General features: G+C 42.5%; 1 protein-coding gene across 1 annotated transcript; it reads right to left on the bottom strand.

Annotated features, from left to right (window-relative positions):
* Nucleotides 1-5,662: 5,662 nt before the first annotated feature.
* Nucleotides 5,663-12,495, bottom strand: LOC107529200 (uncharacterized protein C2orf78-like). The gene is made up of 4 exons (XM_016202492.2): nucleotides 12,414-12,495; nucleotides 8,821-9,582; nucleotides 6,535-7,956; nucleotides 5,663-6,156 (listed from the first exon to the last, which is right to left on the bottom strand). Exons 1-4 carry the CDS (start codon nucleotides 12,493-12,495, stop codon nucleotides 5,663-5,665), a joined length of 2,760 nt encoding a protein of 919 aa, XP_016057978.2.
* Nucleotides 12,496-16,651: the final 4,156 nt, after the last annotated feature.

The following is a 16,651-nucleotide window of genomic DNA, read 5'->3' as shown; positions in this document are numbered from 1 at the left end:
TGAGACACTAAAACAGCCCACCTTGAACATTGCTAGGGAATTGGAGTGCTCTGAAAACAGAAATGGGATGTTTACTAAAAACAAATTGTATTGTTAAAAGTTTTGCTGTAAACTCATTGGGCAGATAAAATGACAAATACAATTTGAAAAGTAAATACTTGGGAAGAAAAAGATGTGGGATCAGCTTTTCAAAATCAGGGAATACAGCAAGTGTACTGGGATCTTTTAAATTTGTGGTTTACGACTGCATGCAAATTATGTTCCTTTTCTGTTGAAGTTGGAATTACCTGATGAAGTTCCTCCTTGAGAAGAAGTCTACAGTAAAACCAGTAATATGATGAATCCGAGGTTTGGAGCTCCACCTATAGTTTGCTTGAAGACTGGTATCTCCCATCGACAAGGAAAAAAATTCTAGTTGGGAAAGTGAGTTCTTATGCGTGCTTCAAAAGTTTTCCAATGTGTGTGTATTGTTACAATTAGTGCTTAAATGTGTACATAAGGGGCCAATTTTATTTTAGGCATATTTTCTTCCTTTGTTACCCCCTAGTTAACTATGAGTTATATAATTTATTTTCTAATGACTCAAAAAAGCCTTTTGATTTAAGTGAGAGTGCCATTCTCAAAACTGAAAATTTCAACAAGAGTTAAATGACATGAGGAGCTTTGGGGCTTTTGAAATGGACTCTCTTGGAGGAGGGATTTTATCATTTTATATTTGGTTTATGTATTTACTTTGGAAACATATTGGCATATGGCCAGGTGCTACAACTTTGAATGCGAGATAGAATTGCAAGCCACTATATTTCTACTCTTAGAACAACATTCACTCAGTCAATCAACTAATATTTATTGAAAACCTACTATGTGCCAAACATGTTTAAGACATTGAACATTTATCAGTGAACAAAGCAGACAAAGGGAACCTGTGCTCTCCAGGATCTTACATTCTCGTAATGAGTAATGGATTATAAACAATTATTGTGATAACAAGTAAGTTACATGGCATATTAAAAGACTCTAAGTACTATGAGCAAAGTGGGTCTCTATGAAGGGAATCAGATTGAAGGAAAGGAAAAGAGCAGGGAGTGGTTGCAATTTCAAATAGTGTGGTCAAGTAAACTCTCACTGAAAAGATGTGGGAAAGACATGGAGGAAAGAAGAGCATTCCAGGAAGGGAACAGCAAGTGCAAAACCGGGAGCCAAGAGCTTGCTGATGTACTTAAAGAACAGCAAGGGCTCAGCATAATGGAATGGAGTGAGTGAAAGGGAGCATACTGTCGATTAGGTAGGGCAGGGGTCAGCAAGCGACAGTGTGGCCTTTGTAAATGGAGGTATACTGGAACACAGCCATGCCTTTACATATTTTCTTTGACTGCTTCATGCTACAATTGCAGAGTCATGTAGTTGAGACAGAGACAACCTGGCCCAGAAAGACTAAAGTATTTACTGTCTGGCTCTTTATAGAAAACTTTTCTGACCCCTAGTGTATGTAGGGTCTTATAAGCTATTGTAGGAATGTTGGCTTTGGCTCTCAGAAAAATGAGGAGCCCTGGGAGGGATTGAGCAGAAGGGCAAACAGGATCTGACTTACGTTTTGAAAGGATCGTTATGGTGGCTGTGTTGGCAAATTTTAGAGAGGCCAGGGTGGGAGCAGGTAAGCCAGTTAGGACTGTGGTTCACAAGGTACACTGGAGTGCCCCCTGGACACCACAGCAAACTCACCAGGTGTAGCAGGGTATTTTAAATTTTTGAAGGATTTACAGCAGTACTTGACATCTGTTAGATACTGAGTCAGCTTCTACCTGGTGGGGAGTCCAAGTGTCAACATTAGGTCATGCTATATTCCTTTCAGTGTTGTCATATCTTTGTGAAGCTGGGTTTTTGACAGTAGCTCTAATAAAGAGCAAGCACAATTTGGAAATCAGCGTGGTTCAGGAAATGATGCTTGCAGTATCTGATTTAATTCCAAGATTTGAGATGTTGCACAGTGCCCGACAGTCACACATCAGCAAGTAACTGTGGTTGTTTGAAAGTACAATAAGAATATTTTTCTTTTAATTCATGTGTATTATTTTTTGAATGTCTACTTAGTTGTTGCGTCATTGTATTATTGTACAATGTATTGCTTCATTGGAGCATTTTCCTGAGGCTGCTCTAACAAAAGACCACAACTGGGTGGCTTAGAAAATGCAGAAATACATTTTTTTTATAGTTCTGGAGATGGGAAGTTTGAAATCAGTGTCACTGGGACAAATTAAGGTGTCAGCAGGACTACACCTTCTGGAGGCTCTTGGGGGAGATTTTGTTCCTTGCCTCTTCCAGCCTCTGCTGGCTGCGGGAAGTGCTTGGCTGGTGGCTTTGCCTCCATGGTCACATCACCTTCTCCTCTTCTGTCTGCATCAAATCTCCTTGTGCCTCCATTTGATAGGGACACATGGGTTGCATTTATGGCTCAGCTCACCCTGATAATCCGGGCTAACCTTCCCACCTGAAGACCCTTCATTTAATCACTTATGCAGAGACTCTTTTCTGAAAAAAATAGTAATATTTACAGATTTCAGGGGTTAGCACCTGATCTCTTTGGCTGGCCATTATCCAGCCTACTACAGGCATCAATATTTATTAAATTGTTGGCACCAAACTACTTAATAAATGGGACTATTGTTTTTTATTTTATTTTATTTTTGCCTAGAGGTAAGATACCAAGTGTTGTGTAAATCTACAAAGTTTGGGAAACTCTGAGCTAGGAGGCCATCCCAGTAATCCAGGCAGGAAATGATGGAGACTTGGTCTGGATTGGAAATGGAGGAAAGCGGTCAAAAGTGGACAAGTTTTTGATACAGCTTGAAGGTAAGGCAGATGGAATTTGCTGATGTTCTGGATGTGTGGTTGGGGGAGAGAGGAGTCCAAGAATTTCAAAGGTTCCTGGACTGAGCAACTGGAAAAATGGTATTACCATGAATGGAGATGAAGGAAACTGTGTATGGACCAGTTTTTTGTATTGTGTGTGTGTGTGTGTGTCTGGGGAGGAGGCAGATGGGAGATGCTGTTTTGTGCATGTTTAGAAAAGAAGACAAAGAGAGAGGAATGAAGAAAGGAAAAGGTACACACATTCCTGACCAGCGGCTGTGTACAGACTCTCCACCTGCCCCCAGGCTTGGTCCACCTCTCGCGGTGGCCAAATGGCCCTCCGCCCACAAGCCGTTTAGGTTGCTGTGTTTTGCCTCATTATTAAAAAATGGTCTGAGCCAATAGAGACGTGAGGTGCCATATTAGACAGGAGACCCACGACGTCTTGTCTGGCCCCTCCTTCCCACACAGAGGGGACACTATGAGGGTGGGGCAAATGGGGCTCTGCGGCTCTGCTTTGGGGAACTGATAATTCAGGGCCCCTAAATTTAAAAAATAATTATCGAAGGATGGAGCAGAATTTAAAAAAGATAGAGGCAGAGACATAGTTTTAAAATTTCCCCAAACCCTCTCATGGAAATAAACCAATCCAAACCAAACGCCCATGGGTAGCATTTACCTTGAAACTAGAAACCCCGAAGTAAGCGGGTGGAGCAGACAACCACCACCTGGCATAGGCCTGCCTGTCCTTAGCATCTGCACCAGAGGAAGTGTCAGTCAGGAGGAAGCATCTGATGGACATGAGGGCAGTAGCCCTTCAAAATACCAGCAGTAGTCACCGGAGAGCACTGTTGCCAAGTTGAGATAGCAGCTGAGACTGGAAGGGGTTTTTCCCAACCACAACCTGAGTCAGTACAAGGGGCCATGGAGAGAGTGTAAAGGACTGGAGCAGTCTAGGGCCTCTATACCTTGACACTGAGCACTAGAGCTCCTTTCCACACAGAGGGGATACTGCTGGGGGGAACTACAGACTACAAAGTGAAAATGTCCTGATAAAGTCGGGGAGAGGGAGAGAGCCAGGAAACCTCAGAAGGCAAGCCCCATGCTCCTGAATACCACTAAAGTTCTATGAAGTTAGAAAAGGGGCCCTTAACTTCAACTCCTTTTCTACATGCATTAAAACTGATTTTACCTAAAAATACATAACTGGGTTGAGATCAAATCCCTTACAAAGGAGCAGAATAGATTTTCTCCACCCATGATACAGGTGGGAAAAGACAGGCCCACAAAACAGATCAAAACTGCTATTTCAAAATGAGCTAAAAGACCTGAGGAAAAACATTGCAAGAGATGAAAGGACATGGGGGAGGAGGGAATGGGAAGTTGTTATTTAAAGGGGATGGCATTTCTGTTTGGAATGATGAAAAGTTCTGTAAATTCTGGTAAAATCTGCTCATGGGTGTTTGATTTCAGTTGACCTATTTCCATGACAGGGTTTGGGGAGATTCAAAAACTGTCCTACTCCCTCCATCTTTCTGAAGTCCTGCTCAGTCTTTTGACATTATTATTATTATTATTAATCCTCACCCGAGGATATTTTTTCCAGTGCTTTTCAGAGAGAGGGAGAGAGAGAGGGAGGGAGAGAGAGGGAGAGAAACATTGATGTGAGAGGGACACATTGATTGGCTGCCTCCCTCATGTGTCCGACTGGGGCCTGGAGCTAGGGATCGAGCCTGCAACTGAGGTGTGTGCCCTTGGCTGGAATCGAACCTGGGACACTTCAGTCCACAAGCCAACACTCTAACCACTGAGCAAAACAGCCTAGGGCTGACATAATTATTTTTAATTTGATGGTAGTGATGGTTTCATAATGTCGTGAATGTACTAAATGTGACTGAATTGTACAATTTAAAACTGTTAAAATGGTAAATTCTGTATTATCATCTTACCATAATAAAGATAAAAGAACAACATAAATAAGAATTATTTGAGATGATCAAACTCGGGACAGAATTAATAATAATAGAAAAAAAATGTCAGAACTCTTGAAGACTAAATTAATATAATACAAGAGTGCATTAGTGGGCCTGATGCACAGATATTGAGAAAGTGGTGATTTACCCAGTAGGGTGGGCCTCCTACTGCAGCAGTTCACTTGACCTCTGTTATCAGCTGCCCTAAGGATAACTCTAAACCCTTGCTATTTATCTGATAGATTCCCCTGATTTGTACTCACCTTCCTTAACAACAATCCTACCTGGTGAAGGCAACCCAAACCTTTTGGAAATGTGTCCAGAATATGTTTTCTAAAATAGTTACCTGGTGGTCATGAGACATAAGGCCAGCCTCCACGAGAGACATTTTCCATTTCTCCTGGCCAACCTAAACTCATCTTCTGCCATCTTCCTCTATTCAAATTTTACCCTTTTAACCTTAACCTCAGACCCTGCTTCTTACTTCTGCCATTTCCCCCCCTCCTGTTTCTTTTAATAAACCCATAACATCTCTCCCCTTTGGGCCTTTCTAGCCATAGACAAAATTCGTTCCTTTTTCCTCAGTCTTACACCTTGTCCCTCATTCACCCAACTTCCAATTCTTTTGCCCTCATGAGGCTTTTGATCCCCACCCCACCAAAGAAAAACTAGTTAACAGCATCTCAAACCTCAAAAGGCTTCTTTATTATTCATCTACTAATTCTATTGCATTTATTTATTCATTTTTAAGCTTTAAAACATATCAGAATAGAGAAATTTACATCTATCTATGGGAAAATAGCTGGTATCTAGAGTGCCACCAATATTACTAGCATCTCTTATTTTGCATAGCCGTAGTATAGAGAAATCTCCATTTCTTTTTCCCTCTCGATGAAATACTGCACTTTCCCCAAAGAGGTGTATTTGGCAGCATTCTCCCGCTCTAGTTGAGCCTTCCTCTTCATGGCCTCTCGCTCTGGCCTCTGCTCATTTGTAATGGGCATTGACATGACTGGCCCAAGAACATCGGGTTTCCTCCATGGAAGGGGTTGGCGGGCAAAATCCTGGAGTAGATATTGGTTTGGAGGCTTGGGTGGGGTCCAGGGCTTGGTCACAGCAGGGCGAACAGGCTCCCGCTGGAAAGAAGCGCAAGTTGACGTTTTGTAGGGTGCAGGCCGAGAAGCAGCAGACTGAGGGACACTAGGCCAGTTAGGGTTGGTCCAACCTGGTCTGGCTGGGTTGGTTGAAATTTGCTGTGCTGGTCTGGCAGGACCTGTCAAAGATGCAGGAGTTGGCTGGGATGAATTGGCTGCAGTAGGTTGAGCAGAATTAGAACCAGGCTGGGCAATGTTGGTCAAACCTGGTTGGGCTGGGTTCATCAAAATGGGCTGAGCTGGTCTTGCAGGACCTGTTAAAGATGCAGGAGTTGGCTGAGATGAATTAACTGCAGTGGGTTGAGCAGAGTTAGAACCAGGCTGGGCAAGGTTGGTCAAACCTGGTTGGACTGGGTTGGTTGAAATTGGCCGAGCTGGTCTGGCAGGACCTGTCAAAGATGCAGGAGTTGGCTGGGATGAATTGACTGCAGTAGGTTGAGCTGAGTTAGAACCAGGCTGGCCAGGGTTGGTTGAAATTGGCAGAGATGGTCTGGCAGGATCTGTCATCGATGCAGGAGTTGCCTGGTACGAATTAACTGCAGTAGGTTGAGCTGAATTAGAACCAGGCTGGGCAGAGTTAGCCACAGCAGGCCGACGTGCCAGAGGCTGTGCCCTGCGAGGAACAGGTCGAGCTTGAGGCTTGTCCAAGGTTGGGAAAACCAAAGGTACCAACTTGACCTTCCCAGGAGGTGGCAGCTCATACTCAGATGGAGATGAGCACTCTTTTTCAGCACTGCTCTCCACTTTCTGGCGTTTGACTTGAGTTTTCTCAGGACCTTTGCCCTCATGAGGGGTATCCAGCCATCGTTTCATAGCTAAGGATGGTTGGGAGCCTTTGGGGTTGCTTGAGTTCCCCAAGGTCCGAGAGGAAGAGAGTTCAGTTTTCTTATCAGTCTTCTTCCCCAGTGCATGAAAAACCTGCACAGACTCCAGCATGTGCATACCTAGGGAGCTCCGAGGCTTTTTGAAGTTCTCTTGGGTCAGCTCAGGTTGATTTTTCTTCCTCTTCATCTTGGGAATGGTTGGCTTCTCCTCTGCTTTGGCTTTGTTCCCTGACTGCTTACTCTCTCCAGCTTTCTTGGAGTTGTTTTCTTTGGTTCTTCTGGTCTTTTCCTGCCCATGGCTCTTAGTTTTGCTGATCTTACTGGGGGCAGCTTTCTGAGGTTTGCTGTTAGAAAGCTTGGCTGTGTTCTCAGGAGCCCTGTCACTGGCTGCAGCATTGCAAACAGCCACTTCTCCCAGGAACATGCAGTCTGGGCTCTCAGGCTTGATTTTGGCCTTAGGAGCACCACTGATTGGCTCAGAGGCTTTATGTTTGTTCTTCTCAGTTTGATCAGAGGGAGCCTTTATGCCACTTGACTTTTTCTGCACCTCGTTCAACTGGATGGGTCTGGTGTCTTTGGTTTTGATCACCTTGGGACCTTTGGATTGATCGAGGTCATCCAAGGAATTTAAGACCTGTGGGAGTTGAATATCCTCCACCAGTGTAGCGATGTCTGCAAAACCATCATTAGATTCAGTCCCATTCTCAAGTGTGCCTTGGCCCTTAAGACTCAGGCTCTTCTTTCCCAGACCAGCATTTTCACAACCAGGCTGCTCCTCTTGGCCAAGGGGATCAATGCAGGCCAGGAGCTGGTGAATATCAGGGATTTCTAAAGGGAGTAGTGGAGGATCTTGGTTTTCTGTTGGGATCTGGTAGGCATCCAGAGGCTCTGAAAGCACAGTTTTAATATCATCCAAATTCTTATTTTCTTTCATTTCCTGACTTGGAGCTGGAGGCAGTGCCAGGAAAATACTAGGACTCTGGACTGGAGCTGCCGTTGCAATGTCCCCAAACTCAGGTGGTGGGATACTCTCAAGGATCTGAATATTGCTGCTGCTGCAGGACTTGGGGAATTCTGGAGTCTGTGGGAGACAGAATGTTTGGCTTGAAGGTTGCAATCCCAGGGAAGTCTCCATCCCCAGGGAAGTCTCCGTCACTACAAAGGAATCAAGGGGAAGTCAGTCAGTCCCTGGTTAGTAAGGTGCTCTTGTGTCGCTAGCAATGCAGCGATCATGCACCTTCCAACAATGGGAAAGGCATTCCTACTAGCTCATCTGAAGGATCATGGGCAGTGCCCTGTGCTAGGAGATAGGAGGCAACTGTTCTAGTTCTCACTGGTGATCATCTGATGTCATTTTCATGGTATTCTTTGTATTTCACAAGGTTGTGGTAAGTCAAATAAAAAGTAAAAGTGATTTTTTAAATGCTCCACAAGTCTAGCATTGTTCTTACCGAATCTTTCTAATTCTCCCCACTTTCCTGAGGGAAGAACAACACTTCACACACACCAGGGCCTAGGAGAAGGAATGGAGCTCTTCCTGCTGGAATCAATAAGCAAGGACAGATTCTTAGCCTGCTTGCTTTGGGCAAGATCTTGGAACACAAGGTCTTAAACCCTGGTGTAAACTAAGGACGTGAGGGAAAGTTAAACTGGCACTGTCACAATAAGAGTTTGAAATTCCTTCCAAGGAGAATAAGGCAGTAAATCAGGGAAGGGAGTTCATTACTGTATGGTAGGACAGAGGGACTAGTCAGGTAGGGCAATGAAAAGTGTGGGATCCCTCAGCATGCTCTTGGGGTTCTCACACATGCAGCATACATGGCTGTTATAGTGTCTGCCTTTCCACCTCTATTAAGTTCTCACAAAGTCTGAAAATGGAGAGCACTGACTGTGGGCAGTAGTTATAGGGTCACAGGACTTAAATCTTATGTGTGTGTGGACTTGCCACTTCCAGGTGTAGGTTGACCCCATATTTGAATGCTGACCCTATTTCTCTTCCCTCTTGCTGTTGGTACTCACCTTGAAAACTGGTGTCTGTGATGGGCTGAGCAGGCACAGAATAGTAAATTGCAGAGGTCGAGGCTGGTGGCATCACATTTGTGGGCTGGACCTCCTTTAGCACCATGACCATTTCTGGTTGAGGGGCAGAGGCCCTGCTCTCTGTGTAAGACATAGAGCCATAGGATTGCAGGTAGGGACCCCGCTCTCCAGAGAGCAGAGGCCTCAGTGTGCCTTGATTATAGTAATACACCTGACTTCCTTCCTGGTAGGGAAGTGACAGGCTATGTCCCTGATTTGGAATCTGAGATGGTGCCCCCTGAACAAGGCTGGCAGAAAGGGATGGATACAGAGGGACCATGTTACCAGCATCTGTGGTTTTACTGTACTGGGATGCCATAGACATGGAAGAAACAGCTGTGTCCTGGTCAATGACAGTCACAGCGAAGTCTCTGAGTGACGACGACTTCTTTTCAGTGCCTCCTGTGAGAGCCCACTCCAAAAGACCAGGATTGGAAGCAGCCGAAGTGGAAATCTGGCTCTGGCCAGTCACTCCAGACAACATAGTTGTGCTAGAATGTTGGTAAAGGTAGGCACTGCCCATTAGTGGTTGGAAAGAGGTGCCAGAAGCTCGTGGTAGTAGCCATGCTGAACTGACGGCTGGAGCAGAGACTCTGGAGAAATTGCAGACGCTTCCTGCTAGGGAGGTTGCATTGCTCACTGCAGGCAGAGAGAGCTGCAGAGACTTTGAAGCTCCAAGTAAAGGTGGATTTTGGAAATTCTCTGTAAGGGACAAAGAGGGTGATGAAGAACTCAGAGGTTGAAAACCACTCACTATGTTTATAGAATTGCATTAACTTAAGATTGGTACTATCAGAAAGTCTCTAATACCAATACTCACTGAAGTATCAGAAATCAGTGTATGCTGGTTGTAAGTGCTGGAACAGTTTTTTACTTTTGTGTATGAACTGCTTGTGCTCCCAACTTGGGCAAAACTGTGCAGAAGACTCAAGTGGTGTGGTTCATACATTGCTCTCTAGGCTAGAAGCTATCGCTCCCTGCCTTATGTTTCCCTTGAGCCTGCACTAGTATTGATTTCTATGCTCTTCCTTAGAATTGAAGCATTTTAGAACCAGGATTCTTTAGGGAAACCTCTGTTCTAACATTCTTATTTTATGAGTGAGGAAACAGACTCAGAGAGGTCAGATAGACCTGTTCAAGTTCTCCCATTCTGTCAGTATTATTTCCAGGTTACAAAACCTAAGCATCCTGACTTTCTTGCCAGGGCTCTGCTCTGAGCATTATTCTGCCCCAAACTGGGAGCAGTAGAGCTTCTAATATAGGGGTCCTTTTGTCCATGAGAAAACAGTACAGCTCTTGCCTTTGTAATCTTCAAGACCCCATGTTGCCTGCACAGTTCACATGCTGTTCCCTCGAACTCGCACATGGTTCAGTGCAGGTGCTAAATTTAAAGGGTCATTCTTACTCTTGAAGCCTGGTTTCTGATCCTACCTCTAAATGACTATCTGAGAGAGAGTTTCTCCAGAAGTGCTTTTTGAAAGAAAAACATTATTTAAACTCTTTGAGCTTTGGGTTACTCATCTATAAAGTTGTTTATAATAATAACAATAATAATTCATATATGAATAAATGATATATTACATATACTTTATATGGAAGAAGATGAAAGTTCTGGAAAGATGAAGAGAAAAATCATGAACAACATATCTCAGAACTGCAAGGAAATACATAGACATTAATGAAAATTGAGGCATTGTAGCAAGGATCAAAACGTAATAAACTGGCCAATGAATGAAGTTCTATTTCACACATGCAGTGTTATAAGAATGAATTTTGCCTATTCTATTTTTGTGAATACTATAACCAAAAACAACCCACAATACACGGTGATTTCGAATGAATTCCTAGCAATACATATGAACAGAGAAGCTATATCAGTAAAAACTGCATAAAAAGCCATAAACGTGGATGTATAGGGAACCCCAAAATATATAGACAGATATTTCAGTAAAAATATAAAGCAGAGAGCAAAATATATGTAAAGGAATTCCATTATTCTGCTCATTCATGTTCTTCTGAATATTACCCAGCAAGTAACATATTAAGTCTAGTAGAAATACAGATTTCGGTTAATATAACCACATAACAAACAGTGAAGAACACTAAAAAAGTATCCTGAAAGTTTATATATTTATCTTAAAGCCTAAATTACATTCTTCAACATCCAGGGAAATGTTGTACCCAAAGCCCTAAAAAGCATCATTGCTGGAATCCAATTAAAAAATGTTTACTGTAGAGACCTCACAAAATTGTTTTTAAGTCAATTTGAAGTTAGAGATCTGGGGCTTCACTTTTCCTTTTTCTCCTTCGGTAGTGAAGCTCTAAAAGGAGATGATGGCTGCTTCTCAGTGCTCTCTGTGTTCGGGAGAAAATAACTAAAGATGACGAGCAGCTTTGACTTGGAACATACTTGTCACCCAAAGGGATTAGTCTTTCTGATTCAAGTTAGGATATGCCACTTTTTAAATTTTTATTTTTAATAGAGAAAGCATCTACATAGTTCAAAAGTCCAAATCAAGTGAAACACTGAATATTCTGTTTTCCTCCTGTCCCCTAGATAACCACCTTTATTAGTTTCTTGTTTATAGAAAACATTTCTAAAATACATTTTTAAATGTTTATACTTAAAAGTGTCAAGTGCCACCCATGTTCAGAGAGGCAATAGAAAAACAGAGACAATTGAATATGACTTTTTTGATAAGCTGCTTTGCCTAGTGATACCCCGTTCTGGCCTTACTTTCCTTTCTAGGCTATTAATGTAAGCATTTGCTAAAACCAATGTTATTATGCCCTACTCTGAGCACATTTCACCCTGCGCTTTCTGTTTCAATTTAAAATCTTTGGTTCCCTTCAACATTCTATTGCAAACTACCTTTTTTGCTCTTGAGAGCTCTTCCATGCTCTCCTCCTCATTCTTAGAGTTTCCCCTCCTTCATGCTTAGGTTTCTCCCTCCCTCTTGGTTTCTGTTGGCCTGTGCTGATGAAAACAATCCTAAACTTTCTTACACTGAAATACTTTTCCCCCAGTAGTCCAGTACTCTCCTTCCTCTCTCCCTATTTTCTCAGTTCACCTAGTGTGGATAGAAAACTCCAAAAACACGTGAATATTACTTTTTGAACAGCACTAAACTTAAAATCCTAATGTTGAAACATTAGTGGCAGGAGACTGTGTATATGTATAGCTAGTTTTCTACGTCACCTAGGTTTTCTCTGTTTCTGTTGAAACACTCTCCAGAAGTCTTGATTTCATTTTCTATATGGGTGTCCTTTAAGACTCAATATTAGAAAAGAAAGGGATTAGAGAGAACAACCAATCTGACATCCTAATGTAACAGGAAAAAACAGGTTTTGTGAGAGAGTCAGTGACTTGTCCAAAGTCACACAGGTAGTAAATGTCAAAATCAAAACTGAAATGAGGCATCCAGATTTCTAGATCAATGCTTTTCCCCGCTGTTCTATGCTGTTTTGACTCTACTGATAAATTTAGGGGCAAACAATATGTAATGAAAACCCTTAAGGGTCCCTTTCCTTACCTGACATGGTCAGAGAAGAGGAAGTATCAACTGTAGATGCAAGCGATGAGGGTGTCTGAGTGGCTGGAGCCAGAAAGCGCATGTGTCCAGTAGGGAAGGATACTGGTCACACTGGTCACTGGTCACTGGTCAGTTGTGATGATCCAAATTTATTTACAGACACTCCATGGAAACCCCAGATTCTAACTGGTGGTGGCAGGTTTGGTGGGAGATTGATGTCACAAAGCAGGCAGTTTAAAGGGATGAGAGAGCCAATAGGGAGGTCAGGTTCCCAAGAAGAAGGCAGGATAGGATGGAGGGAGCAGTTGGGGAGCTAAACCATCACCTAAATGGTTGAGTTCTGGAGACAGATGTGCTAATTGACAACACAGATATGATAGTCTCACTTTCCCCAGGCCCTTGTGTTAGGGAAATAATCTCAGTGTTTATTATGGTCATTAGTTAATATAATTAGCTAGTGGTTACTTATATTCTCTAGATTATATCATAGAACATGTATATTTATCATTATATGTACTGTTAATATCCTAAGAGAGAAGGGAAAGGGACATCTAGGTTGCACAATTACAGTTGTGAATCATATCCGCCCACCTGATTAGGGAATTTACTGCAGCCTCTGGGGAGCAAGGGAAGGGATTACAAAGCTCTTTTGGGGATTTGGCTAGAGGGTAAGGTGAAGCCTGGTGAGTGCCCAATGTGGAGAATGAGGCGGCCCAAGGCTCTTCTCTTTTAGCTCTCCTTGGACCCCACCTGCCTTGGGCTGGGCTGGCCTGGGCCAGGCTGGACTTGAGCTCTCTTCTCTGTTTTTTCCTTCTTCATTGCAAGCATGGTCTCTAGACAAGCTTTGATCTTGCATTCTTACACTCATGGGTGTTACTTGCTGTCCACTTCCAGCAGCAGGGGTCTTCTTTTCAGTGTCTGGTGTTTCCCAAAACAGACTCTTCCCATTAGAAGCAAATACCAAGGAGCTGGGAGCCAGCTGACTGCAAACCTTTCCTGTTCCAGTGTTTGGTTGCAGTTGGTCTGCCCATAACTTGCTACCTCTGCTTCCAGGGCCACATAGGCATGCTGCCGTCCTGCTCTTTCATATATGAGGGGCAGTCACCATATTATCCTTTTTCCTTCTCACATAACATGTATCCAGCGTGGCAGTTACTGCAGCCTCCTCCCCCGTTGCAAACAGCCACTGTAGAATTTTTGGCCTCAGAGTTCTCTGCCTGCTGTACTTGGGTGAAAGGCCAGGAAAAATGAAAAGGCGAATAGTTAGAGAAAGACAGGACATTCATGGAGAGCCAGGAATAGATAAGAATTAATAAATAATACAAGAATACAAGGATAATCCCTGTTTCATGTACTCACAACTGTAAACCTACATTTGCCCCACTGGTATATGGATTAAGCTGGTTTTATGGAGGAAATCTGTGCATCTAATCATTTTTCTTGATGGTAAGCTTTTAGGGGTGCCCAGATCAGTCTTCCTGGAGCCTTTTTAGTGCCAGTGAGTAGGAAGTGTATGACACAAGATGCCAAGAGCCCATAAGAGGGCAGCTCATAGATGGAATCTCCAAAGAGACATATTTCATTTATAGGCCCACTTTTCCTTTTATGAGATACGAGTTTTTCCAAAGATGGGGGATGATGCTTATCTGAGAAGAAACACAGTGAGTGGTGTTGCAGTTAGAGATATGGCTTAAACTTTTAAATTTTTTTCAAGGTTCCCCCCTAAGCTTCATATCTCAGATCACCAACTTCCATGATACTAGTATGTAACCTGAGGCTAACAGTATATGTTAAATATCTGCAAGCCAGACCAGTCTCTTTTCTTTCTGTGTTCCCATGGAAATCAAAAGAATCCATAGCTACTGCAGGATAAGATGGGTGGTGCAAGACTGAGGAAAGTGTGGTAAGATGAATTCTGGTAGTAGTAAAATGATTACATGTTGAAATACTCAGTTCCAACGTTCAATTCTATCTAGACAAACCTTTTATTAGGCCCTTCCTGGCTCTCAGCCTCTATAACTATTTTCTCTCCATAGTTCCAGCCATTTAACTATAGCTTTTGGGTTCAGCATCATCTTAACCGCTAAAAGAATATCAAATGCAGGGGGAGGAACATAAAGAAGTTTAGTCTGACAGTCTGAAACTTATCATCAAGCTCTATCCTGACCTAAAGTCCTCTTTTTGTAGTCAGGGTATTGTCTTGTCCCATAGATCCACTTCCTGCATTTTGTACCCATTGGGATAAGTAGGACTTTTATTGATGAAACATACCCAGTCCATGTATCCCTGGATGCTTTGTTACTGTCACTTTAATTTAAAGGCTGGAATCCCTCAAACCCCTGCCTGGTACTTGGGACTTTCCCAAATACTGCTAGATATTACGTTGTCAACTACTTAGCTGTCTGGGTGCTCCAAATATCCTTTGCTCCTATGTTCTCCATTCCAGTGTACTGCATACCTATTGATGCATTATTTCACCTCATGTGGGATTCACTCCCATCCAAAGGCTTTATTCTTTGCTAGTTCCCATACTTTCTGGAAACCCTATTGAGCCTAGGTCTGGATTTTCTTGTATCAGCTATTAACTGAGTTTGTTCCCACCTCAAGCTTGTGTCTTTTAGTGAATTGAAATTACAAGACCAATGTTGTTTTTCTAGTTTCTGATAGATATATGTCACATTTTGTATATTGTCAATCTATGGATATTTGTACCAATAATACTTTTTGGCCACTACATTCTTATTGTATATATTTTTAATAAATTGCAAATGAATATGTTATGCTTTGGTACCAAATTTGAACGTGGCTAATTGTACATTTGCAAACTGTGCTGTGCTAATTTACATATCTTTTTCAAATAGCAATTTACTAATATTAACCTATTTTTAATTATGTGGAAATTTTCAGAATTGTAAATGCTGGTGGATATAAACTTGGTTAGAATATGATTTTCCCAGAAATGTTAAAACTAGTGATCTTTTTACCCATTCATTCATTCATTCATTCATTCATTCATTCATTCATTCATTCATTCAATAACTCACCCTTCTGATTCTCAGTTTACCGAGACCTCCAATGGTTGTGAACATTAGTAACAGTCTATGTAAGGTACTTTTAGAAACTAGAAACTAAAAACTAAAAAAGCAAAATACGTTTGCTCTTTTAATTATCTACAATTTAACCTGGAATTTGGTATTTTAATCTGCCTTCAGACCTACTCTAGGACATGCAGTCCTTTGCTGTTTTACTCGTAGCTGAATTGAAGAGTTTTCTAACCGATCAGACCTCTATGCCTGATAGTGTGTGGAAATCTTAGATTTGAGCTCCACTCTCGTCTCTCAGTTATTTTTTTGGCACTAAAAAAAATGTAAATACATACTTCCAAGCCCCTTATAGGAACCCAATAAAAATTTCACCGTGAGAGTATAGGTTAACACAATATTTTTCGAGAGTAATTAAAAAGTGTCCTTCAAAATTTTAAGTTTGCATATCCTTTATACCAGAAATTCTACTTATAGGAATTTGATATGGTTGTATACATGTTTATGATGTTCACATTGCAGCCTACCTGTAATAGAGAAGAAAAAGCTGCAACCAACCGGAAGTCCATCAGTATTGGTCTGGTTATATAAATAATGGTGCATGCTATCAGAGAAATACTATGCAGCCATTAAAAACAATAGAACTGATGTACACATAAAATTAGTGGGAAAATTATAAAATTTTGTAGCTATATTGTAGAATATATATAGTATGCTTTTTTTCTATAAAATAAAGGACATCCATATATGTACAAAAATTTTTTATATACACTGTACAATAAGTGTGAATGGAAGCACTTGGAAAATATCTGGGCGGGCCTCACTAGGCACCGGGGGAGTGGGACTTAACCCTTCATTCCTCGTGCTGTGGTGTTGAACTCTGCAGGGCATGTGCGTGAACTAATGGCCCTGTGCTACCGGCCGCCAGCTGAGGGGGGCGCCGTAGCACTAGAGTCCTGTTCCCTGATCGCGCTTTTCAGTCAGCCCGCCGGTGACGTCATCACCACGGGCGGCGGCGCGTGCGCATTAGCAAGGAGCCGGGTGGGAGGTGGAGCTGCGTAGGCTGCTGTGTAGGATTCTCGGGTGGAGGAGCTTGTTTTGGCTCCCGCAGAGTTGGAATGGCTGCTTTGGCGCTCTTAGCGTTGGGTGGGCGGTGTTTCGGGGCGCACATGAGCCAATGGCACCGTGCCCGCGGCG

This window comes from Miniopterus natalensis, chromosome 13 (assembly GCF_054644295.1).
Source record: "Miniopterus natalensis isolate mMinNat1 chromosome 13, mMinNat1.hap1, whole genome shotgun sequence".
Classification (NCBI taxonomy): domain Eukaryota; kingdom Metazoa; phylum Chordata; class Mammalia; order Chiroptera; family Miniopteridae; genus Miniopterus; species Miniopterus natalensis.
Note: the sequence above shows the minus strand (reverse complement) of the source record. Positions and strands in the feature narration are given on the sequence as shown.